The sequence below is a fragment of the Micromys minutus genome, assembly GCF_963924665.1.
Source record: "Micromys minutus genome assembly, chromosome: 1".
NCBI classification, from domain to species: Eukaryota; Metazoa; Chordata; class Mammalia; order Rodentia; family Muridae; genus Micromys; species Micromys minutus.
In genome coordinates, this window is record NC_137969.1 from 254,111,332 (window position 1) to 254,135,721 (window position 24,390).

The 24,390-nt window shown below is 55.8% G+C and overlaps 1 protein-coding gene across 1 annotated transcript; it reads right to left on the reverse strand.

Moving 5' to 3' along the window:
* Window positions 1-1,801: 1,801 nt before the first annotated feature.
* On the reverse strand, window positions 1,802-21,760 carry AKT1 (AKT serine/threonine kinase 1). The gene is made up of 14 exons (XM_080920649.1): window positions 21,475-21,760; window positions 19,131-19,265; window positions 10,025-10,153; window positions 7,383-7,494; window positions 6,918-7,065; window positions 6,348-6,479; window positions 6,200-6,265; window positions 5,453-5,521; window positions 5,095-5,220; window positions 4,896-5,024; window positions 4,605-4,819; window positions 4,340-4,427; window positions 3,059-3,161; window positions 1,802-2,734 (listed from the first exon to the last, which is right to left on the reverse strand). The coding sequence occupies exons 2-14, from the start codon at window positions 19,174-19,176 to the stop codon at window positions 2,655-2,657; spliced, it is 1,443 nt and encodes a 480-aa protein (XP_080776775.1). The 5' UTR covers window positions 19,177-19,265; window positions 21,475-21,760; the 3' UTR covers window positions 1,802-2,654.
* Between the last annotated feature and the right edge of the window lie 2,630 nt (window positions 21,761-24,390).

Here is a 24,390-nt window from a genome sequence, read left to right on the forward strand (position 1 = left end):
GCATGGAAACTCCTTAAGCTCTGCAAGTAAACTTGGGGGCTTCAGGAAGTCACCGAAACTGACCAGATTTGGACTGTCCCTCCCAAGCATTCTCAGATCAGCTGAGCTGCCTCAAAGGCACAGCTGCCTGTAGTTTCTTTTGGGGTGTGCTTCTGTGAGCTGTGCAGCTGTCTTTTGAGACGTCTCTGTTCCTGTAAACAACCCCTCGCCTATATTCTTGTATACCACCTCTGTAAAACTCATGGTTCTCCAGGTTGGACTCGGCTGTCTTCGGTTCCCTAGCTGAGGAGTTTCTGTAGTGACATCTCCCCAGAATGGTGCCACACTACACAAATCAAAGGGTCTTGTTTCAGCTCGGTCCCTGTAAGATAAACAGCAAACTTTCCTTTCTCCTTCCTCTCTTGGCCCTAGTCAGTCATGTCCCTAAATGGAACCTATAACCATTAAGTGGCTACCCCATTCCCACTGGTCCCCACTCTGGCAAACGCCATTCTACTTCGTTATGAATTAGACTACCTTAGCTACCTCATTTAAGCTTACCAGACCCTACCATGGCTACAGGGTCTATCCCTTCATCTGCTCTGGACGTTCCGGCTAGGCCAGGCCTACCTTTGGGGAAAGGGTACCACTTTCCAAGAACACTCCCTAGATGCCTGGCTCTGCCTAAAATGATTATATCGGACAGCTTACATAACAGTGGACTCAGGAAGCTACTGACAAGAGTTTTGTCCACCTTTATGATGGGGACACAACTTTAGGGCCCCTTCCTCTAGTACAGAGGTACTAGAGACGTCCCTGAGGGGTCTCACAGAAAGCAGCCTGTAGCCTTCATCTGGCCCAGCCCTGTTTTTAGCTGTGTTTCTAAATTTTACCCCTTTTAGGTAAGATTTAGCTCTCAGTTTGAGGGTCACAGAAAGCACTACTGTGCTTATATCTTCCTTCCCCCCTCCCTTCCTTCCTGAGTGGGTCTTGCTACACAGACCTGGCTAGCCTTGAACTCAAGTGCTAGGACTAAAGGTGTGTACCACATGCAGATCTGGTGTTTTTGTCTACAAATCTTACTTCGAGCCAGAAGGGCTTGTAGTCACCCGGAGAAAAACTGGCTGTTCTAGAAGTGGATATTCTTATTTTCCAGAGGTCCAGACCATCACCCACCCTATGTTTTGCAAGAGTCAGACACCATCCCAGCAAGGCCACCAGCCACTAGGCTCTGTGTAGTTCATACCTTCAGGGAGTCTAGCATTTAGCTGGAGGCCTCCACATGTTTTGCTGAGCAGTTGCTGTTACTTGCTGAAGTTCCACCAGTAGCCACCAGGTGTCACCAGCAACATACTCAGTATATCTTGGTGGAGGCTTAGACTTGGGATTGCTGATGCTCTAGAGTGACCTTGGCTCCTGTCACCTCCATCCAAACCCAGAACAGTCCCCAGTTCTGTTCAATCACAAATGTGCTATGTGACTTCGACCAGAGCCTCCTGGGCCCTTCCTGAAGTGTATCCCCAGCATGCTATCCTTTCTGGTATCTGTGTGTGGCTTATTGCTCTAGCATACACAGCAGCTGGGGCTGGCGGTGTCTTGGGTAACTAGGGGTAGTCACTACAAGAGCAGACTCCAGAGACAGTCAAGACCCCACTTCTGTCAGGAGTGTCCTGCCAGGAGGACATCCTCCCCTGAAGGCTATCCCTGGTGCCCCAGGGACCAGTTCCTAGGATGCACCCTGAGGTGCCCCTAGCCATACCCCTTCACCTCCAACCCACAAACAAGGCTCCCACACTCCACACCAGCAAAGCAAACCACAAACTTGAAAAGCAGTTTTTATTGAATTTGGAGGGACAGTTTCTTATTATAATAGTAAAAATGCTTAAGTTGAATGTTGTAAAAAACGACATGGTGCAGCAATGGCCAGTGTCTGGCCAGGAGGGGACAGGCCAGGGGACAGCAGAAGAAGTAAAGCATCTAAAAGAACAAGTGCTAAGAGAAGAGCTCATGTGAGGCAGACGCTCCCAGGGCACCCACCCAGAGCTGCCACACAGGAGTGGGAGGGCAGGGGCTCTTCTGTCACCGCGGTTAAGATCCCTAAATGCCTTTGAACAGCGTGATACACAGCAACAAACTGAACTCTTGCTCCTCTGTCGACCTAAACTGAGCCCTGGCCGTCCCATCAGCCCTGGGGCTGAAGCAGCTTTGTGCCCTCTCCTACCCCAGAGCGAGAGAGTCAGCTAGAATACCACAGTGAAGAGCTTCTGGTGCCTTCTCGCTGGACTTTGGCCCTGGACCCTAGAGACAGGTGGTGGCCAGGCCAATGGGGGTAGTGACAGGACCCACCCAGACCCATGAGCCCACATTGCACATGGCTGCGTCAGTCCTTAATAGTTTTCTAAGTGAATCTAATTGTTCTGGGCACTGAAGCCATATGTCTGGCCTCAAGTTGGATGAAATAAATTAAGAAAAACCCCAGGATAGTTTTCCTCCTGACCTGGCTGGGAGGTAGGCTGCTGCCCACAGTAGAAACATCCTCCCCTGGTCCTGGAGGCTGGCAAGGTTCCTTCCCAGCACATCCGAGAAACAAAACCGTCAGGTACAGACGATCTGTGCGGGGCTTCTGGACTCGGCGATGCAGAGGAGCGCAGAGCTGCCAGCCGCTGCCCCAGGCCTCAGGCTGTACCGCTGGCTGAGTAGGAGAACTGGGGAAAGTGCGGCCTCCGTTCGCTGTCCACACACTCCATGCTGTCATCTGTGGACCACAGAGGGATCAGACCCAGTCTCCAGAAACAGCCCACCCACGTGACACATCACGGAGGTCACAAGGAGGCCCTGCGAGTGGGCACAGTGACCCTGGCCCTCAGAACACTCACTCCCAGCCTGGCTGCTACCACCCTCCAAAAGGGTTTTTTGTTGTTTGTAAATAAGTATAAGTTTAGGACTGGCGAGATGGCTTAGTGGTTAATGCTCCGGTAGAGGACCCAGGTTCAGTTCAGTTTGCACATAGCAGCTCACGTAACTCCAGTTCATGAGTGAAGGCTTCATACTGAGGTACCTTAGAGTAGGGTGACCTCACCTTGATCAGGTGGCGTGATGGTGATCATCTGAGCTGTGAACTCCTCATCGAAATACCTGGTGTCAGTCTCAGAGGTGACCTGGGGCTTGAAAGGTGGGCTCAGCTGAGGAACAGAAGGACCGGTTACTACTGTGTTCCAGCCCCTCCTGAGGGGTGGGCTGCTAGCACGAGGGCACAGCTCTAGAGTTAGAACTGGGTAGGGCAGTAAAGGTAGGGGAGGGTAGCGACTGCCCATCTCCAGGCAGGGAACAGTTCTTTTCCTCTGGTTGTTTTCCTTCTGAGGTTGGTTTTTGTGGTTTTTTTTTTTTTCTTTTTTCTTTTGGTTTTTCGAAACTGGGTTTCTCTGTGTGTAGCCCCAGGAACTACCTCTGTAGACCAGGCTGGCCTCTCACTCAGAGATCCACCTGTTTCTGCTTCCCAGGTGCTGGGATTAAAGGCATGTGGTGGTGCCACCCCTGCCTGGCTCAAGTTTTCTCAATGTGGAAGGACAGGAAGTAGACTTCAGGTGAGCTCACCTGCTCGCTGACAGCCCAGGAAGTGATAAGCTGGAAAGCAGTGTGTGCACCAGAGGCTGCTAACATCCTTTTGGGTCCCACAGGCAAGAATCCTCCATTACCCCAAATCTGGTGTGCGGGTAATGCTACCACATGCCGACTCACGGGATCGCTAGTTGGGTAAGTGCTGGAAAGCTGTGCCATCCACACCCCCAGCTGCTGGCCAAAGTTACTTAGAAGCAACATTCAAGGGAGGGGGCAGGCTGGATACACTGAAAGCAGGCTCGGTGACAGGGCAGCCAATACATCAAGTACAGCACTGAGGCCACTTGCCAGTCCCTCATCAGCCGGGGCCAAGGGAGCTGGAGAAGCACACCCAGGCGTGGTACAGGAGCTCTGCTCTCTGCTGGCCTTCACTGTGCCAGAAGGGCAGGTGCTGACCCAGAGCTCCCCTTAGAGCTGGAGATACCTAGACGGTACCCTCCACCCTCAGCTAGCTTTCCACATGGGCACGTGAGGAGATCTCCGGGCAAAGGGCAGGAGCAATGGCACAGCTGTAGGCAACATGGGCACAATCAAGGGCCTGGAGAGGCCAGGAGGCTGAGCAAGGTGTGCAGGGCAGCATACCTCTCTACTGTGCAAGCAAGGAGGGTGTGCACATTCCTGTGGCTCTGTGGGGCATGTGACTACACAAGGCTGTGAGCCCAGCAGGGGTGTCTGAGCCAGCAAAAGCCCTAAAGTGTTTGTATGTGTGATCCAGAAATGGGCACAGTGACCAGATACACACCTTTTTCTCATACACATCCTGCCACACGATGTTGGCGAAGAACCGGTGCTGCATGATCTCCTTGGCATCCTCGGAGCCCCCACCGAGCCTGTGGGAAGGAGACAGGTCGGGGCTCAGACACTGCATGTAGGGTGACAGACAACAGGTCGTGGGGATGCTCACAGGGTGGGGTATCTATCCCCACGCTGGCTACATGTGACTGAGAATATGGTGGGTTCAGTGGGCAGCAGTCCAGAGGCTGAGCCTGAAGCCCTGTAGCCCTTACCTCTGTGTAGGGTCCTTCTTGAGCAGCCCAGAGAGCAGGGACTTGGCTTCAGGGCCAAGCGTGCGCGGGAAGCGGATCTCCTCCATGAGGATGAGCTCGAACAACTTCTCATGGTCCTGGTTGTAGAAGGGCAGGCGGCCGCACATCATCTCGTACATGACCACGCCCAGCCCCCACCAGTCCACTGCACGGCCATAGTCGTTGTCCTCCAGCACCTAGATGGAAGACACTCTGTCAACATGTGTCCGGGACATGGGGGGGGGGGGGGACACACAAGAAGTAGCAGAGCACCTCAGGGGCCAGGTACTCAGGTGTCCCGCAGAACGTCTTCATAGTGGCACCATCCTTGATACCCTCCTTGCACAGTCCGAAGTCTGTAATCTTGATGTGCCCGTCCTTGTCCAGCATGAGGTTTTCCAGCTGTGGGAAGCCTCAGTTAGTGTGGCCAGACCCCCAGTCCCTACCTCCCCTAGTCCATGAGCACACACACCTTAAGGTCCCGGTACACCACGTTCTTCTCGGAGTGCAGGTAGTCCAGGGCGGACACAATCTCCGCACCATAGAAGCGGGCCCGGTCCTCTGAAAACACGCGCTCACGAGACAGGTGGAAGAAGAGCTGTGGGGTGCAGAGTGCTGAGGAGGGCCTGCCTGCGTGAGGGCCCCGCCAACCCGTCATCCATGACACAGAGGGAAGGTTAGGGACTAGCCACCAAAGGGAGCTGAAGACTGAGACTCCAACTCAGCAGAAATAAGACATCCCAAAACAACAGTCTTCCAAGGCTCCCAGAGGGACAAGGTCACCCGGTCACCCATGAAGTGCCCAGGTCTGAGGCTGCCTATGGCCCTACCTCACCCCCATTGGCATACTCCATGACAAAGCAGAGGCGATCGTGGGTCTGGAATGAGTACTTGAGGGCCTGAAATGGAAGCAGGCAGGACAAGCTTAAGCACTGAGGAAGCACCACACGGACACTGACCCCCGGCCACCCCAAGATGTACCAGGACACATAAGTGTCTTGAGATAAGGTATCACTGTAGCCCAGACTGGCCTGGAACTCAGCAGGGACTATAGATGCAAGCCACCATGCCAACGGGGATATTTTAAGGCGAGAGACCGGAGGTTTAGGTTCAAGTGCAGGGCAAGATGGCGTAGAAGCTGACTGTACAAGAGCCTCCAGGTGGGAGGCTGGCACAACAGCTTATAGTTTCTAGAACCCCAGAGCCTTCCATCATGGATGACAGGCCGCCCAGCTTAAAGGCAATAAGCCCAAAATGCTGACCCTGGTACGCTGTAACTCAGCTTCACTCACAATAAACCCTGAGTGACCAGGTTAGACGACAGGTCTGAGAGGACTGAGGGAACGGAGAGTTGGGGCAACTCAAGGCCTCAGCAGAGTGAGAGGACCAGGCACACGCCTCCCTTCTGTGTATACAGCTGTGGGTAGGCTTCCAGCCCACATCAGCATCCCAGCCACACTCCTCTATCAGTCCATGAAGCCCTTGTCTGTGTGTGGGTGCAAAGGCAGGACTGTGGCAGCGACCCACCACGGTCCACTCAGCGCTATCCCGGGGTCAGACTCATGGCCATTACTCACCGTAAGGAAGGGATGCCTGGAGTTCTGCAGGACGCGGTTCTCAGTAAGTGTGTGGGCAACCTCATCCTGGAATGCAGAACCAAGTGAGCACCCATCTCCCGTGCATCCCATTCCTCTCGCCCTCCCTCCAACCCTGCACTCCTGGCACCTTGGCAACGATGACCTCCTTCTTGAGGATCTTCATGGCATAGTAGCGGCCTGTGGCCTTCTCTTTCACTAGGATCACCTTCCCAAAGGTGCCCTTGCCCAGTAGCTTCAGGTACTCAAACTCATTCATGGTCTGTGGGTAGTAGACAGAGCCTCATTAGGAAGAGCCCTTGCTCACAACTAGCCTAGGGCAATAAACATCTGTGCCACCGCCTTTGGCTCAACAGTGTCCTGAGTAAGCAAGGCTCCTCCAAGTTAGCCAACAGCAAGAGAGCTGTACACAAGCCATTCCCATTCTCACATCTGCTGGCCTATGGGGTCAGCAAAGAGCTCTGTACAATTTACTCAGCGCACTGGACCTTGGGAGTCTGTGGGTATCTTCATCTTACTCTTCTGTAAGTACTGGTGTCTCATGCTAGACAAGCATTCTGCCGACTGAAGTATATCCCCAATCCATGTCAAGAGAAGACGGGGTCCCCAACCCACACAGGAAGCCAGGCAGGAATGCCAGGACCTGCCAGGTCCCTTCACAACCCCTGGTAGCCCCCACAGAAGCAGAGCCCAGACTTACCACACGGTGCTTGGGCTTGGCCAGGGACACCTCCATCTCTTCAGCCCCTGAGTTGTCACTGGGTGAGCCTGATCGGAAGTCCATTGTCTCTTCCTCCTGCCTTTTGAGTCCATCCGCCACAGTCTGAATGGCAGTGGTCCACTCTTCCCTGAAGGGGGTCAAGGGAGGCCTCAGGCACCAGCGGAGGTGCCCCATGGCTTTCACCCTCAGTTGCCTGGCTGCCTGGTCCTGAAGCTGCAGGCAACCATCCAGTACCTGGTCTCCATACACTCAGAAATATTAGAAACCTCAGGGTACCCGGGACGCTGATGTTTCTCCCATCACAGCCCACTCACATCACGAGTGTTCCAGTCTAGTTCTCCAGAATGGACTTAGCAGAGGCTTCAGGTTCTCAAGCAAGCATGGCCCTGCGCAGGGGGCACTGCCCACTGTCCTGGACACCCTCTCTACACCCTGCCCACTCACCGCTCCTCAGGCGTTTCCACATGGAAGGTGCGCTCAATGACCGTGGTCCACTGCAGGCAGCGGATGATGAAGGTGTTGGGCCTTGGCCGCTCTGTCTTCATCAGCTGGCATTCTAAACAAGTCAGGGAGCATCTCTGCATACACCCCTTCCTCCGAGAAACCCCTTACAGTCCTTCCCAGACAGACCATGTGCCCCAGACCTCAGTCCTGTCCCAGGAAGGTACCCCCATCCTCGATTTTAAAAATGTACATGCTGGGTGTGGTGGAGAACACCTTTAATCCCAGCACCGGTGGAACTCTGAGTCTGAGGCCAGCCTGGTCTATAGAGCAAGTTCCAGGACAGCCAGGGCTACACAGAGAAACCATGTCTTGAAAAGCAAGCAAACAAACAAACAAATGCATGTTTACTTCTGGGGCAAGAGAGATGGCTCAATTGATGAAAAGCACCAACTGCTCTTCCAGAAGACCAGAGTTCAATTCCTAGCACCCATATGGCAACTCACAACCATCTGTAACTCCAGTTCCACTGATCTGATGCCCTCCTCCTGTCTCTAAGAGCATCATATACACACATACATAAAATAAACAAACACCCTTTTTTACACACAAAACAATAAAATGTAAAAAGTTTTCAAGTTGGTTGGTTTGTTATGAGGTCTTTGCTGTATAGTCTTAGAAAACTCCATGTAGACCAGAAGTCTCAGATCATGGCAATCCTCTTGCCTCTGTCTCTCAAGTGCTGGATTCAGATTTTAGCCACTGCCCCTAGTTTTTTGTTGTTGTTGCTGTTCTCTTCCTATGTAATTTTGACTGACCTGGAACTCACTGTGTGGTCTATGCTGGTCTTGACCTTGAGGTAATCATGCCTCAGCCTCCAGAGTGCCAGGGTTACAGCATGAGCCACCACACCCAGCTCCAATCCTCTCTCCCTAATTCCTCTCAAACAGAGACCCAAGTCCTGCCACAGCTGAGATGTTCTGCTCTGAAGGCGGGGCTCTATAAGAAGCTTTTCAGGCTAGATCGGTTAGCTCTCCGCCATAACTACTTCTAAAGTTCCTCTTTCTTTCAGCTGCTGATCCCTACCTTACATTGGGCCTCAGGTACGGAGGAGGAGAGACAGCCCACCCACCCCTTCTGGTACAGAAGTATCTTGCTAGTTCCCCATCATACAGAATCTCTGGCAAAATTATACAAATATGCAGCACCCAAACCTCACACTGGGGGCACACACAAGAATATGGATACCCAGAGCATGCACACCTGGTGGACACGCCCAGAGCATGCACACCTAGTAGACACACCCAGAGCATGCACACCAGGTGGAAGGGTGGGTCACGGGGACAGCCCAGGCCTGAGGGTATATGTACAGCAAGAGGGCTTCCTGGCAAGGCTCTGGAAGGCAGGAGGGACTGAGGGGCCTCCCACATTCCATCGTCTGGGTCCTGGCAATGTGAGGGGCCTCCAGGCTCCAATGAATGAGCAAGGGGCAGTCTGCCAAGCAAGGGGCCAAGAGGGGCTTGAGGCCCAGCCTTGGGAAAGGCCTGTGTCAACATGGGGTGGGGGGAGGGGTGGAAAATTCTCCCTGAGCCTTGTCTCCAGCATATCTGAGACAGCCTGTCAGGCAAGCAGATGAAAAACTAGCACCAAGTGGGGGTCTTAACCCCTGCCTCCAGAACCCACCTCAGAGGAAAGGTTTGAACACAGCCCCACCCTACTTTGTTCCCGGCTAGAGGTAAACTATCCACCTCCTGAGGCCCAAAACCTTTCTCGAGGCCAAGCCCTGCCCACTGCCCAGCCGCCCCTTGGCCAGTACATATACTTATGTGTCTGCTCCAGAGAGGCCCCTCTCCTTCCTCCTGCCTAAGTAAGCTGGGACTCCGTTCTTATCCAGCTGCAGAGGTAGCAACCTATGTTAAGTCCTGAGACTCTGGGGCAGACCTGCAGACTGGCCAAGTGACCATAGGTGGAAGCCCCTAGGATCGGAGGCAAGTCAGTCAGAGCTACCTGCAGGGCAGGAGCTTACCAAAAAGGCTGAAGAGACAAATGGAGACCAAGCTATGCTAGGCACATACTCTACACCCCAGTGTCTGCAGTTAGTGACTGCTGTGACTTACTGCTGCTGCTTAACACTGTCAAAACCACCCTTGTCCAGCTCCAGGCAGAACTGGGCTGTGACAATGTGGCACAGAGAACAAAGACACAACACCTCAGCCCCAAGCTCTCGGTTTCAGTGTCCCAAACTTTATCATCCTCACCAGTCCTGGAGCAGTGCTGACTCCCACTGGCACTCCAGCTAAGGGAACCACAAGACTCAGGGCAAAGGTCCTGATGATGTCCCTGGGATGTCATTCACTCCTAGAGCTGGGAACCTCTCCTCCTGCTGTCTACCCAAGAGTTCCTAAGGAATGCCCCTCAGTGGCTGTTTAGTCCAATGGTCAACCCACCCTCTAGATCAGGTCCAGTCACCGCATGCTGGACCCCTGGCCCTGTCAGAGCTGGCCATTTACCAGTACTGCCCAGCACCTTAGGACCAAGAGGAGGCTCTTCTCAGTTTCTCGGAGGGCAGTTTTGGCCTCCCCACTGGCCTGCCAAGCCACCCCATCCAAGCCACCCCATCCAACCAACATGGCTAAGACACTCACGTGCCACTGAGAAGTTGTTGAGTGGGGACTCTCGCTGCTCCACATCTTGAGGCCGCTCCTTGTAGCCAATAAAGGTGCCATCATTCTTGAGGAGGAAGTAGCGTGGCCGCCAGGTTTTTATATACTCCCCTGCAGGGGACGGGAGACATAGGAGCTGCATGTGAACGCTACTGTGAGGACACAGACACAGATATCCAGGCAGCGTAGTGTGAGGTGGGGAAGGGACCTGGGGCACTTCAGCCTTCCCAGAAGGCACTGGCAGCAGGGCACACCAGGAGCATCATCATCTAGGGCTTGCCTGCTCAGTGGACCCAGGGGGTGCTGCAGCTGGAACGGGGTACCACGCCCAGCTGAGTCCTGCCCTGGTCATCCAGGTACACAGGAACATTGTTCCCTCCAGTTTTGCAATATCAGCCACACGCAGGCACCACACTCAGGAATCAGAGCAGATGTCCTTTGCGATCTCCCAGCGACTGTCATTTTTCATACTGACACCCGGAAAAAATGTTTAATTTACATTTTGCCGAGCAAGGAGTCTGAACAACAGGGAACGAACTAATTAGGCAACTTCTTCATCTAAGGGGACACTAGGTTGAGCATGGGAGGGGCAGCCCACAGGGCTGGGGTCCCTGAGCTCTGTCTAGGATAAAGTCTGCCTGCTCCACTGAGCCCTAAACAAGGGCACCTGAAGGGATGTGTAGTGATCAACTACTTGTCCAGGCCACCTACCACTAGGTCATGTACCATGGTCTCGGGCACAAGGCTGTGCCCCAATCACACTCCACAGCCCCAGGGAGGCTGGCCAGCTTCCCTACCCTCTTAGGGCACGTACTGAACACTTTCCCACGTGAGATGCACTACGCAGTATATCAGCTGGGACCCCTCCAGGCTCTCAGGACCTGTAGCGCATACGGCAGGGCTCTATCCATGACCCACCTCCCACCATCTCGCCCCTTCCAATGCCTGGGAGGCATTTCCAATTAGCAGCCTTGCTCTGCATGACCCTAGACACCCTGTACAAAGTGGGATGAGACAGATCCTAAGTGATGGGGGAGGCTCTTGGTGAGCCCAGGGAAGAAGTGAATAGGCCAAGACTTCCGCTCCAGGGGCGAGCATCTACAGGAGCTAGGAATTCTGTCTTCTTGTCATCACTGCAGACCTCTAGGCCTGTCAGCACTGATGCAGACCCCAGCCCCACAATGGACAGAGGCTGCAAAGTGAGAAAAATCCTCCTGACTCTTGGCAAGTGGCCAAATGTGGCTGGGGCTCCTCCAGGGCATAGGCAAATTTGCTCTGATCTTATTCAAGGGCCTACAGTCCATAAGCAACCACTAGGGCACCTGTAAACCCAACCCTGCCAAGCCCTAGCTCCCAGAAGCACAGCTCTCCAGTGCAGACAGCTTCCCACAGCCACTGGGGGGCCTCGGTGCAATTGCCAAAGCCAACTCTCCCTCATTAGGAGAATGAGGGTCTGAGACCTCATAACGAGAACACAGAACAGGGTCTCTACCCAGCTCTGCAAAGTCCCATGAACTCCCTCGGGCGCCAGCCCTGCTTCTGACCAGGTGGCACACACCTGCAGACATTCACATGCCCAGCAGCCTCAGGACAGCCCCTCCCCTGGCACAAGACCTAGAGGGTGCCATGGTAGGCAGGAGCTCTGAGTAATACAGCAGAGCACTGGGGGGTATACAGCCCACCCCATCCCGTTCCTTCCCGGGCCACCCGCCGTGTGTGCCCACCCGCCAGCACCAGTCTGGAGCTGTCGGCCCCTGATGGAGTACCTCCCATCTCACCAGCTGCTGCTCCCCGGGACACTAACTGAATACCGAGGCTGATGAGCAACGCACCCGCGCCCCAGAAATCCATCTTGATTTACCAACTGCTGCCCGTCCCACTGTGCCCAGTGTAGGCTCCAGCTCTGGCCCCACATGTAGACCACCACCCTGACCCTGAGTCTCTTACTGGCTCTTCGCCTACATAACCAGCCCCCAGGCCTGGCACATTCCAGAGTGTAGACCTGGAAATACAGACTAGGTGGTACTCCCACAAATAATACACAGAGAGCCTAGGTGCCCTTTCCCTCCCTGCACACAAAGCACACAGAGGCCACATGGCCGAGGAGAAATGTACGAGTAAAGTGACCTCATGAGGGCTTTCCCTTCACAGGAAAGGGGACACAGCTCTGACACACGCAGATCTCTTTATCTCCTGCCTCGAGGTCTAGCCAGTTGGTCACTGGGGGTACCGGCTGAGGCAGCTGCAGCCTGGGCTGTGGCCTGTGTGTTAATGAGTTCAGTCTAGACAGACCCCAAACCTTGCTCCACTGCAGAAATGGACCAATATGATAAAAAATGTGAGAGGTGGCGCCCTGGTCCTCCCCAGCTCCATGGTATCTAGGAATTCTCATTACCTGGGGGTTTCTTTTGGGAATACAAACATTGGCAGGCGTCCCTCCTCTCTCTTCATAGTCCAGCAAGGACAGACTGAGCCAGCCATCCTGGCCTCTATGGAAGTGCTAGGCTCTGGTCCAACCAGGCTCTTCTTGGCTCCCTTAACCCATCTGGATGCTTGAGCCCCTGAACGCAGGCGAGTCCAGCTGGGGAGGCACAGCAGCAGCCAGGGCCCTCCACCTGTCCACACAGCTCTGGGAATACAGGTACACCTGGTCCACAAGATGTGCGGCCTCCTCCACCTGGAGTTGCCATACCAGGCCCGTGTTAACAAACGCATGGACAGATGACAAATGACCAGGCGCCACCTCCACAATGTGGTTCCTCATGGCTCTTGAGAGCAGAAGCCTGACAACAGCTTCTCAATGAGAACTAAAAGCCAGCAGAAGAGCAGACCCCAGGGCTAAGTCCATCACATCACAGCAACCCCAGCTCGCTCTCCACCACGCACATCTGTAAGCCCATGCAGAAGGTCTCACACCTGCTCTGCAGAATGGTAGCCCCTAACCACTCCACCCAAGGACCTGCTCCATCTTCTAGCAACAAGAACAGCACCCAGGAAGAGGCAAGGGCTCCCCAACAACTTCAGGGATCCCTCAGGCCCACCTCCACCTACCCTTCCAAGACCAAGGTCTAGGCCTTCTAGCATCTGTACGGGTTAGCCTTCAAGTCCCTGCACTGGGGGCCTCCTGTAGCTAAGTCATCACACTCAGAAAGGGGAAGGCTGGGCATGGCTTTAATCCTAGTCCTCAAGAGGCTGAGGCACAACCAGTGCCCTGTGACTGGCCAGGCCTGTGTCCTTGCCACGGTGAACGCTGGGGAAACTGCTGGATAAACACTTCGACACAGTAGCAGTGGCAGCGGCAGGCGGCAGCTGGCAAGGCGCCAGGCGGCACCGAGCTGTTTCTCCACAGCAAAGTGAGCCCCAGCAGGCCCGGGGAGCAGGCGCCAGCTGACAGCAGCGACCAAACGTCCCCTACCACCAACACATCCATCGTGCCGACAGCTGCCGGGCGCCCATTTGCCTTCTCCGGCACATTGAGCAAGCGGTTTGCTGATGGCAGCCCATGGGGCCATCAGCCCAGCTCTTGCTGCCTTCTGGGCAGTGGTGGTCAGCAGGTGGCAAGGTCATCTGCGAGACCCCACCTCCCAGGCCCTATGTAGATCCTCGTTTTCCTGTCTCTTTACCCACAACAGACTCAATGACCAAGAGCTGGGCAAAGGGGCAGGGAGTGGAGGGGTGTGCTGCCCATGAGCAGGTAAAAGCCCAGGTCTGGTGTTACGGGGTATAGCCCAGGTGCAGCCTTTCTGAGAGGGGTGTTCATGTGAGTCTCACAGGGTGGGGTATTAATGGCTTGCAGAAGCCTGGTGCTCCTCTGGGCCTGGGTGGGCTTTTTGCCACAGCCCACAAATGTAAAGTCTCACCTAGCAAGGAGTAGGGTTCACTGTACCAACTAGCTTTCTGGAGAAACTGAGGCTTAGATAAAGGGATGCTAGGGGGTCACAGAGAGGCAGGAAATAACCATAGCTGAGGGACTGCTAGGACAAACTGCACAGACAGGCCTCAGCTGAGGACCAAGTTACATCAACCACCCAACTGCAATGCATCACAAGATCTCCAGTTTCCTAGAACCCACTGTGGGTAGGATATGTCCCCATTGCCACCTCCAGCCCAGCTCTGAGCCACAGACTTTAGTCTACCTGCCCATATCTTACACATACCTACCTCCTCCACAGCACTCCCCACCTCCTCTCCCTGTACGTGAAAGGAAGGCAGGCCTGCAGCCCCACCCTGCGTACACAGTGCATCCCCAAACCTCCCATGCCACTCAGATCCCCCATTCAGCTTAGTCCCAGTTTTTGTGCGAGCCAGGGAGCCACTGTCCTATGCCTGGCTCTGGGCTCCCTACACCAGCCCAACCCCTCTCTGCCATCCTACTCCCCCGGCACAAGACAGCTCACAGACCCCACAATGCTCCTGTGCTGAGTCCCAAAACCTGTGCCTTACCCATCCTCCCTCTCTACTTCATTGCGGCACAGCCCAAGATGCCCAGATAGGATCCTGTAAGATGGCTTAGAGGGTGAAAGCACTTCCCTCAGGCCTGATGACCCAAGGGATCCCTGGGATCCACATGGTAGGAGAGAACCAACTTACAAGTTGTCCTCAGAACATACGTATGCTGGCTGTAGCACATGAGAGTCCCCCCTGCACCCTGCACGCGCGCACACACACACACACACACACACACACACACACACACACACACACCATACACTAACACTTACAAAGGAGGCCCAGATAAGCAGACGGGATGTGCTGGAAAGCAGAGCCAGCCCTAACCTTGCGTTCACCTTACAGATACCACAGCCTATGTAGGCCAGCCAGACCCTGGCCAAGGGCAGAGAAGCCTTCTCCAGAACAATGTCTTGGGGGCCACCACCTCCTCAGTCCTATGCCAAGAGCCCATACAAACCAATAAAGCAAAAGCATATCGGGAGGACAGGCACGGGGGCACACTTGTATTCCCGACACTCCAACGGCTGAGTTCAGGACAGTCTAGACTACAAAGACAGACCCTATCTCAAACAAACAAAAAACAAAAAAAAAAAAAAAAACCCCACAACTAAATGAATGAAGATGGGGGTAGGAAGAGGGCGTGGAACACAAGACATTCAGAGGTAAAAGACAGTGAGGCATCTGAAAGTGAGGCACGCAGTTACCGACAGACAGGCCACTGGAACTAAGGGTTCCTGGCTGCTCCTCTGCCCATCGGCCTGGGCTGGAGTCTAGGTCTTGGCTGGGCACTCTTCTGGGGAAGTACTGGGTGTGGGTGGATCACCAGCCATGGTGGGGACAGCCACAGCTACTGTTCCGGGGAGGGCCTAAGGGTTGGTGCTGGCTCTGGGCCTGGCTCGGGTGTGCCTGGGCAGAGGATTGCCAGAGAAGGGCAGAACACTTCTCCCCACCACCCCATGGCACTTCTAGGAACCAGCCTGATGCAAGCCCTCAAGCAACTCCTAGCAGCGGCAGTCAGGACCAGCTCTGGCCACCCACACAGCACCCCACCCCTTTCCAGATCTCAGTGGCCCTCTGCACAAGTGCACTCGGCCACCCTGCAGAGCTGGCAGGGCCAAGAGGTTGCCCCAGACCCAGTAGCTCAGTGGAGTCCCATGTCACACACTCTCCCTCACCTCCGTGTGACCTCCATGTGGCTCAGCCCCACGGGGACAACTTGTGTCCATAGGATGATCATCAGGAAGCAGAAAGGACTGCTGCCCACTCTGCAGTCACCGGGCGGGGCCAGTGCTGACCCTCACACCCCAGTGGGAGGCCGCCCAGCTTCCTCTTTTGTTGTTTGTTTTTAAGGGAGAACTCAACACGCTCACAAAACAGGAAACAGTCCGAGCACCAGCCAAGACTCAGCCACAGCCACATACTGCAGTGTACTGTCCCCTCCGTGGTTGGGCCCAGAGCATTCAGTTGCCACCTCTGTCCAGTTCTCCAGGAGTGCCACACGCTTACCCCTCTCTCAAGCTCGGTCCCCACGACCCTCCCCACAGATATCATGAGCTCAGCACTCATGGATCCACACCCAAAGCCAGAGAGCCCCGTACTATATGCCAGCTTCTCTCCACCGCTGTCCACCTGCCAGATGCTAGCCCAGTGAGAACAGCTAGGCTCCTCCTACCCTGCCGGGCCCCTCCACCAAGTCAGCTGAGTAAGCCTGCGAGCTGGCCCTGAAGTTGTTGGTATATGCTACCTGCTCTAAACACACAGCTCTTCGTTCAGTTTCAGGGTCTCTGCTTCTCCTGACCGACCAGGTCTAGGCACCTGCTGGGAGTTAAGAGACTCAGACAATGGCTAACCTGGCCAAGAAGAGAGAAGACCCCCTGGCTACAGTCTGCCAGGGCAGCTCTCACACATACAGCCCTGAGAGGACTTGAGGGACGAACCCAAAGAGTGACACAGACAGGCCTGTGGCCTCAGCACACAGCTCATTTGCAATCTGCAGGCTGAAATGAGAGGTCACAGACAAGTTCAGCCACACCTGCAACTTAACCCCAGACTGGCTGTTAAGACATGCTCAACCCCAAAGCTCTGCATTTAGCCCTGACATGTCCACTCTCCTGGGTAAGGCTACTGCTCTCATTGTCCACCCCTCTGTTCATCAGACCAGACACTGCTCAGCTCTAGGAGTCTCCCATAGGTCTATGTTGTTAGATGCACAGGGGGCTAATGCTCAACCACAGATCAATGCACAGTTAGTGTCTACTCTAGTACTAAGCACTTGGCTGGGTATCCTCTGGCCCAGCGCACAAACAGAGCTCCTGGAAAGTGGCTTGGAAATACTTCCTGAGGAGTGGGTACCTAACTCCCAGAGAGTAGGAGAAACCCGGACGTAGGGTCTCTGTAGCCACGGAGTGAGGAGGAGGAACATCCTCTCTTCTTTGCCCACAGTGAGCTTGGGATACAGCTGAGAACCTACGTGCTCCAAGCCCCTGGCTGGAAATGGGAGACCTAACAAAGATGGGTTCAGTCCCAGTCAGCGGTGCTATAACCTACAAAAGCAACAAAGAGGGAGGCACAAGAGGGGTGTCCAGGTGTCTGAGGGATCATGGGACACTGAGGGACAATTGCAACAGCCTTTTCTTCCTGCCTACCCCAGCCAAGTCAGTCAGAGCAGTCTTGGGTTAGTAGACTAACATGGCATTCCAAGACTGGAAGAGGGCTGGAACCCCAAACCAATGATGCACACATGAGTTGGGGCCCACAGCATACAGGGCTGGGGTGTTCAAAGGAGAAACGAGAATCACCGAACAGTCTTTCTGAGCAAGCAGCAGCAGGCCGAGCTTGGGTCTTGGCTAGGCCAGAGCAGGGCAGAATAGAAGGACCCAGCCCAGGAACATGGTATACAGACCCCACTGTCCACAGCAGATCCCTGACCACCTAGGCTGGAACTATGGAGGATGGGGGACTATGACAGTAGCATGCCTCTTCTGGCCTGAAGCTGGGAAGACCCCACCCCAAAGACAGGCGGTTTCACAGGGCACACAGGCACTGTGTCCAGTTGGTCACCCCACGGATAACACACACTCTCTCACAACTTTGCCCACCACCGTTTCCAAGGCATAAACGGGGAAATCAAAGCCTAAAGAACTCAATGAGCTTCTCCTGGAGAGGGACAATGACAGAGCTGCCAAATCAGGTTCAAACACAGCCTCGGCGTGCCCAGAGGGGCTAATGTCCTGTTCCACCTGGCCCCTTCCGAAAGCTCAGCCAATCAGGAGCAATATGACACCCCCTGGGCCTCAGAAGGGTTCCTACCTGGGGAGTTGTCCCTGGAACTCGAGACCCAGCAGTCTCTAGGTTGGCCCTAACTCTGACACATTTGTCCATGAAACAGGCTGTGTAAGGCCTGGGGTCAGGGAGAAGAGGAAGCCGAATAGGACGAGTCCCATTTGCAACGATGACAGAGAGGTGATGCAGGCAGAGAGCAGGACCCAGGGATCTGAGCTCAGGAGGCAGGGCTCCCAGTGAGTCAGGGAAGGATTCATTCGAGATGAGATGGGAAGGCAGGTGGGGGCAGGATATAATGGAGCCAGACAAAGAGCCCAGGTCACAGCCTCCTGACCTGAGCCCAGCACAGAATCTCCCCTGCAGCCGCCAGATTGGGACCTCTCGGAACACTTGACCACATCTTCCACCTCTGCTTAAACCCTCCTGGGTCCCAACCATCCTCCCCTGCCTTCCTTAGCTCTAGTGGCCACCACCCTGCTCTGCAAAACCCCACGTCCTAACACCAACTTTTGTTCCCACCTCCCAGCTTCTGTGTCTGGGTCCTCCTCCTGCCACCCAAAAGCACAATTCCCTCTACAGAGAGCCAGGAAGAAGAGTGGGAGGCTAGAACTGGCAAGGATCACCCTAGGGCTTCCGGAGGGAACAGGTCTACAGGAAGAGGAAGTCAGAAGGGGGTGAGATGCCTGCCCTGGGGCAAGAGCAAGTGACCGGTCTGGGGAACTGGCTTTGAAACGTACTCCTGACTTGCTGGAGGAAGAATGGTGGGTAAGCTGGGAGGTGAGGGCCCCCCACCCCGGGTTTGAGAAGAGCCAGTCTAAGTCAGCTTTTCAGTTCTGATGCCAACATGCCCCTTCTGGGCCCTTTCTGATGAGGAGCCCCGAGTTCTGAAATCCAGGCCTGAGGTGGGCAAAGGGCCAAGCCAAGCAGCCCTGCCCTGCCTGCCCTTAGGAGCCCTTGGGCAGTGCCCCGGCTACCTGCCAGCCCTGGAACAGCAGCCACGTCCTTGCGCCTTCCAGGAAAGCCAGGAGGCAGGCTGCAGCATCTGGCCCCACCCCCAAGCCACTCAAAGCAAACCCTGCACAGGGCCTCAGGCTCTGGCCAAGAGGCCCCAGGAGGAGGCCATGACCTCCATACTATGGGAAAAGCTGCGCCTGCATGCTCCTGAAGCAGGCCTAGAGCCCCGTGATGGGGAGGCGCCCCTCCTGTCCAGCAGGCCTAGACACAGCAAACTCTTTGATACGGCTACAGGACTGCCTGCTGGGTCAGTACACAACCAGCACCCTCCCTCCGGTTCCACATTTAAAAGCTGGCAGACCCAGGCCCAGCTCTGCCCCTCCGTGGAGCACGGACTGACCTCGTTTGTGCAGCCAGCCCTCCTTCACGATGGCTACGTCGTTCATGGTATCCGTGGCCCCCACAGACCGGGGTAACCCAGGGATGCTCAGAGTCTCTTCTCACTGGCTGGGCCCAGCTGGCCTGGCCGCAGCGTCTAGAAGAAGCCAAGAAAGCATGTGAGGCAGGGTCCTGCTTGGGGCCAGCGTTCATGAACCCCAGAGGATCCACAATTACCCATGTCCCCTCATGTGATCTACCTGTCTCTGCTTCTCTGGTTCCCTCCTCACCCAGCCTGCCTGACTTCTTGCCAAAGTTGCTATATAAGAGCTTCCTCTAGTAGATGCTTCACCCAGATCCAGGCCTGCTAGTCCTGGGCGCAAGGCTGTGGCCAACCCCCACCTCCCTGGCCTCCGCTGGAACACTCAATTTCCAGAAGGCTTTTCCTGTTAGGCAGCTTGCTCAATTTGCTATCCCAGCAGACAGCCTGGAGGAGGCAGCCCTGACTGCTTCTGCTCTGCCTCACTCCAGTGAGAGATGTTTAACACTTACTCCCGCCACCCCCTACAGTCTAGGAGGCCCAATGCAGGTCATAGGGTTCCTCCAGCTCAAGTTAGGAACACAGGAATGCAAACACCAGAAGAGCAGGAAAGAGCAGAGCCCAAAGTCCTTCAGGACAACACTAAAACCTCCCCAGGCAGACCCCCAGGCCCTCTCAGAAACACAACATCCTGCCTCTGAGGCTGTTCAATTGTTGAGTATGTATTAGACACCACCTATGGCTCTGTTGAGCCTTCACTCTATGTCTGGGACAAAGAGACTTTTAGACAGCTTGCGGGTACGGAGTACCCAGAGCAAGGTGGTTATGGCCCACGATTACAGTATTCAGGAGTCCACAAACAGGGCAAGTAACATACAAGGCAAAGGTACTGCAGTGCCAACCAGCTAGCCTGGGCAAAGCAACGTTTGCCAGCTCATCTTGCAAAGACACTGCTTCTCTGCTGGAAGTGTCCCTTCACCTGGAGTGCATGTGGACAGGCCCAGGAGAAGACTGGAAGGCCACTGTGGAATACATTCCTAACTAGGGTCTGCTACAGCTGACTGACAACCCCTATGTCATCTCTCAGGCCTAGAAGGCATAATCTGGCACCGAGTCACTGTCACTTGGTTTTGAAGCTAATTGTGGAATAAAACGGAAGACTGGCTGCTATGTGTCAAATGCCAAATGCCAGAGTAGAGAAGACCACACCTGGCCCAAGAAGGAAAGAGTCCTTCCCTCAGCAAGCAGGTGGCAACTGAAAGCCAGAAAGAAAAAGATAAGCCAAGAAGAAATCCCAGCTCAGTGGCTGTCAGAGTGGGTGTGGCCTGGAGGCAGAGGGTTGTACTGCAAGATCTCTCTGTGGATGTCCCCTACCCCCACCCAGCCCCAAGGTCTGCTGATGACAGTCAGCTGTCCAGAGCCATGTAAAAATAAATTCATGCACATGGAGTGAAGAAACACAGCCATGTTAACGCCAGTGTCCACATCCAGAAGCCCTGAGCATGGGACACTTCCCACCATGCCTGTGGAGGGCCTTGCTGTACGGGCATATGGTTGCTATTGTTAAGTCTTAAGAATTTAGCCCCTCTGGGACACTGGCCCGTGAGCCACACACGCCCAGCTGGGGCCCCACCAAGGCGACTCGCCCTTCACTTCAGCGATGGCTCTAAGCAGTCAAGGCTAGCCACCTGGAGCAAGACCAGGGGCCTGGGGGAGGAGGAGTTTGGCCACACAGCAGAGGCCCAAGGTTCCACCACCGCCCAACTTAGAACCAGTCCTCTTTAGACAAATCCATCAGCTCGGCCAGTATCCCGGATCCGGGAGGCCAAGCCCACGCCATCCTCCAGACCCCAGCACCTCCAGAAACCACCTAGTCCAGGAAGCACTTCCCGGGCCCAGGAGGGCTAGCCGTCCTTTGTGGGCTAGCCTGGGCACCGTGCCACCGCGCACAACTTTCTGTCCGTGGGAAATGAGTTCTCCTTCCCAGGGCCCTCCCACCGCACGCAGGCCGCGGGGCGAGCCTTTATCCTACCCTCGCTGGCCGAGTGCCCGGGCAGCCCCAGGCCCCAGGGCGCACCGGCCCCCACTGCGCACCCCAACAGCGCCCCTCTCCCGAGACCTGGCCCCGAGGAGCGGCCACCCAAGGTCACGCAGCGGCCGCCCGCACCCTCGCCGGCGTGGGCCTCCTGCGCGACCAGCCGGGCCCCGCGCGCTCCCCGCCCAGGCCTCCGCTCGGCCACTTCCTGCTCTAGCTCCGAGGCGCGGCGCGGCCGTGAACAAAGCCGGGTGGCCGCGGCCCGGAACAGGGCGCGGCGCGGGCACTCACCGGGCCGCCGCGTGCGGGCGACGGGGCCTAGCCGGGCCGCGGCCTCGGGCGCCCGCCGCTCCGCATCCCGCGGGCGGGCGCTGGGCGGGGCCGGCTGGAGGCAGCGGCGGCCGGGCGCGCGCTGCTGGCCGGGTCTGGGACGCTGCGGTGCCGGCCGCAGGGCGCTGCTCGGTCCGCTCCGCCGGTCCCGGACTCGCGTGCGCTGCCGCGCTGGGCCGGCCGCCCGCCGCCTCGGTGCTGCCGCCGCCGCCGCCGCCGCCGGCCCGCCTTCTCCCCGCCCCGCGCCCGCGCCGCCCGCCCACATCCGCCTCCGCCGCCCCGGGCGCCCCCGGCGCGGCCCGCGGCCAGGGCGAGGCACCCCGGGAGCGCGAGCGCGGCCCCGCAGGCGCCGCCCTCGGGTGGCCCCGAGCCAGGGCCACGCGGGTAACGGAGCCCCGCCACCGATCCAGAACTCCAGCTCTGGCCTGGGTTTCCCGGTTTGTGGGACCTGCTGGCACTTCCCGGCCTTGCTCTCCAGACCCCAAGGAGGGAGGCCTGCCTGGGGAGTGAATCAGTTTGACTCTCAAGAGGCCCACTGTCCCCATCTTGGGAGCCGGAGGAGACCGGTCACCGATGTCCTAAAGGCCACCCTACACAAGAAGGAAGGCTATTGAGGGCTCATCCAACTAAGTACTGCCTGCCACAGCAACTGATAGGGATCCCCCGGGTGACAGGGAGGAGGGGGGCACACCTGGACACCCAGAGAGGGGCAGATTCAGGAGTAGGACTCAGTCAGCCAAGACCTTGCTGTGGACTCAGATGGGTGAGGCTTGGGGGGCGGTTCCTTATGGTGTCCCGGAATTGAAGAGTCAAGGTGGTTCCTGCCTCTTATCCATCCTCAGTCCTCCCCCTTCGGCCTGCCCCAGCAGTTCCTGCGCTGGGCCCCTCCCTCATCCCAGAGGCCCGAATTGATAGTAACCCTTTTGTGAATTTACCTTCACGTGCTGGGTATTTTTAACCAGGGGGCATTTTGTTGTTGTTGTTGTTGTTTTTCATACAAGGGTCAGAGTTCACCGGGGCTGTAAACAAGAGGGTAGATTTAGTAGTCCACGCTATCGCCCAGGATGGAGTCATCTCTAAAATCGAAGCTCCTTCTCTGGCTCCTGGGGCTGACTTGGGAAGCACCGCCCGCTTCCCGGAGAAGAACCTCTCAGCAGCGGGCACTCATCAGACCGGGATGGGGAGCTGGGGCTCTGTTCTGCACCCTCTCTCCTGCCCAGCTGTCCCAGCTCAGAGCGCCTCCAGGGAGCTAAGTCAGAGGCCCAGCAGCATTTCTGTTCCGTTCCAACTCTATCCCTGTCCCTGAGGGTTGCCCTCAGAGGCTGAGAATCACACAAATATCCATCACTCACCCCGCAAACCTTCACCCCAGACCCCCACCTCCTCCTCTCCTACTTCCCTCATCCCGCTGCTACACAGGTCTGGGCAGTGAGAGCCAGCAGGGCGCCCTCTTGTGGAACACATAGCAGTTCCCTGCTGTTCTCTAGTGACCCGTTTCACTTGGGTGCTCTTCCTGGAAGCCAGTGTTGGAGACAGCTCCTACCTGTGGTGAGCCCTGTTTCTTTGTAGTGATCAGTCCCGCCTCCCTTCTTTGAGACTCTCTTCCTCAGTGTCCGGAGGTGGGGGTGGAGGGAAGATAGGCAACTCCTTCTGGGTCTACACTTTAACAACACGGGTGGCTCTTGGGCCTCCTAGACAGAACCACAGGGTGAGAAGCAAGCCCTAGGGCCCTCTGCAGTCTCCAACAAAACCTATGGTCCCTGACCCTCTTCCCCAGGGACAGAGCTCTTCTTCCCTCTCTCTAGCAGCTGCTGGCACCTTGTTTGGACTCAAGTGCCTGAGACCTATCCTGAGCTGAGAGGTCTGGGCCTTGAGACAGCTCCCAGGTTAGACGGCACCCTAAATCTGGAGCGGTTCTGCTTGCACCAGCTGGACTGTGGCTTTGGGATAGCCTCTGGCATCTATATGCCACAGAGCACTGGCCAGAGAAAACTTGAGTGTCAGGTAGCAGGGTTCTCAGCACAGATGGTGGACCAGCCTGAGGAAGGTGCCCTGCAGGTGTGGCTGGTCCTGCAGGCAGCAGCTTCTCTGTCCTCAGAGCAGGACAGGGTAAGCGAGGGACTAGGCGGCTTTGGAGGCATTGTTAGATGCCAGACATGGAAGAGGGAAAGGGGAGCGGGTTGGTGTCAGCGGTCAACATCCAGTCATTGTTTTCTCCAGAGGCATTCTGTGGCCGACTTAGGCTCAACCAGTGCACACACAAGCCTCTGCCCTGATAAAGAAACAGGGATGCACCTCCCCTTGACTCCTTAAGCTGGTCCAAGCAGGAGTAGAGGAAGGGCTCCAGGTCTGGAGGGATCAGGAGGAAAACGAGCTAAAGAGGTGACCTTCAAGCAAAGACAGGAATGAAGAGGACACAGTGATGGGGACTTTTGGAAAGAACATCCCAGGACTTCAGGCACATCACCTTATAGTATCACCGAGAGTTAATTTTCATAGGACCCTAGAATGTGCTCTGATTCCCTGGTTGCTAGTCCCCACTAGCAAAGGTATCGTTAAGGGGATAGGGCAGTGTTTCTCAACCCTTTGGGGAGCTAATGACCCTTTCGCAGGGATCCCCTAAGAGCATCCATAGGGAAAGCAGGTGTTCACATTACGATTCGTAAAAGTAGCAAAATTAAATTTATTAAGTAGCAACAAGAATATTTTTATATCTAGAAGTCACCACAACATGAGGAACTGTATTAAAGGGTCAAAGGTTTAGGAAGGTTGAGAGCCACTGATATTGGGGCCCGGAATCATGCTAACTCTGGGAGGGGCTGAGGCAGAGGCAGGTTCCAATCCTGGCAGACTCAGAGCAAAACAGGATCTGGGCTT

Excerpts from the sequence above, each read along its gene's own strand:
- AKT1 (XM_080920649.1), bottom strand. The coding sequence starts at position 19,176 with ATGAACGACGTAGCCATCGTGAAGGAGGGCTGGCTGCACAAACGAG. Across the intron at positions 10,154-19,130 it reads GGGCTGGCTGCACAAACGAG|GGGAGTATATAAAAACCTGG; the intron begins GTCAGTCCGTGC and ends CGTCCCCTGCAG. Across the intron at positions 6,480-6,917 it reads CCAAGCCCAAGCACCGTGTG|ACCATGAATGAGTTTGAGTA; the intron begins GTAAGTCTGGGC and ends TACTACCCACAG.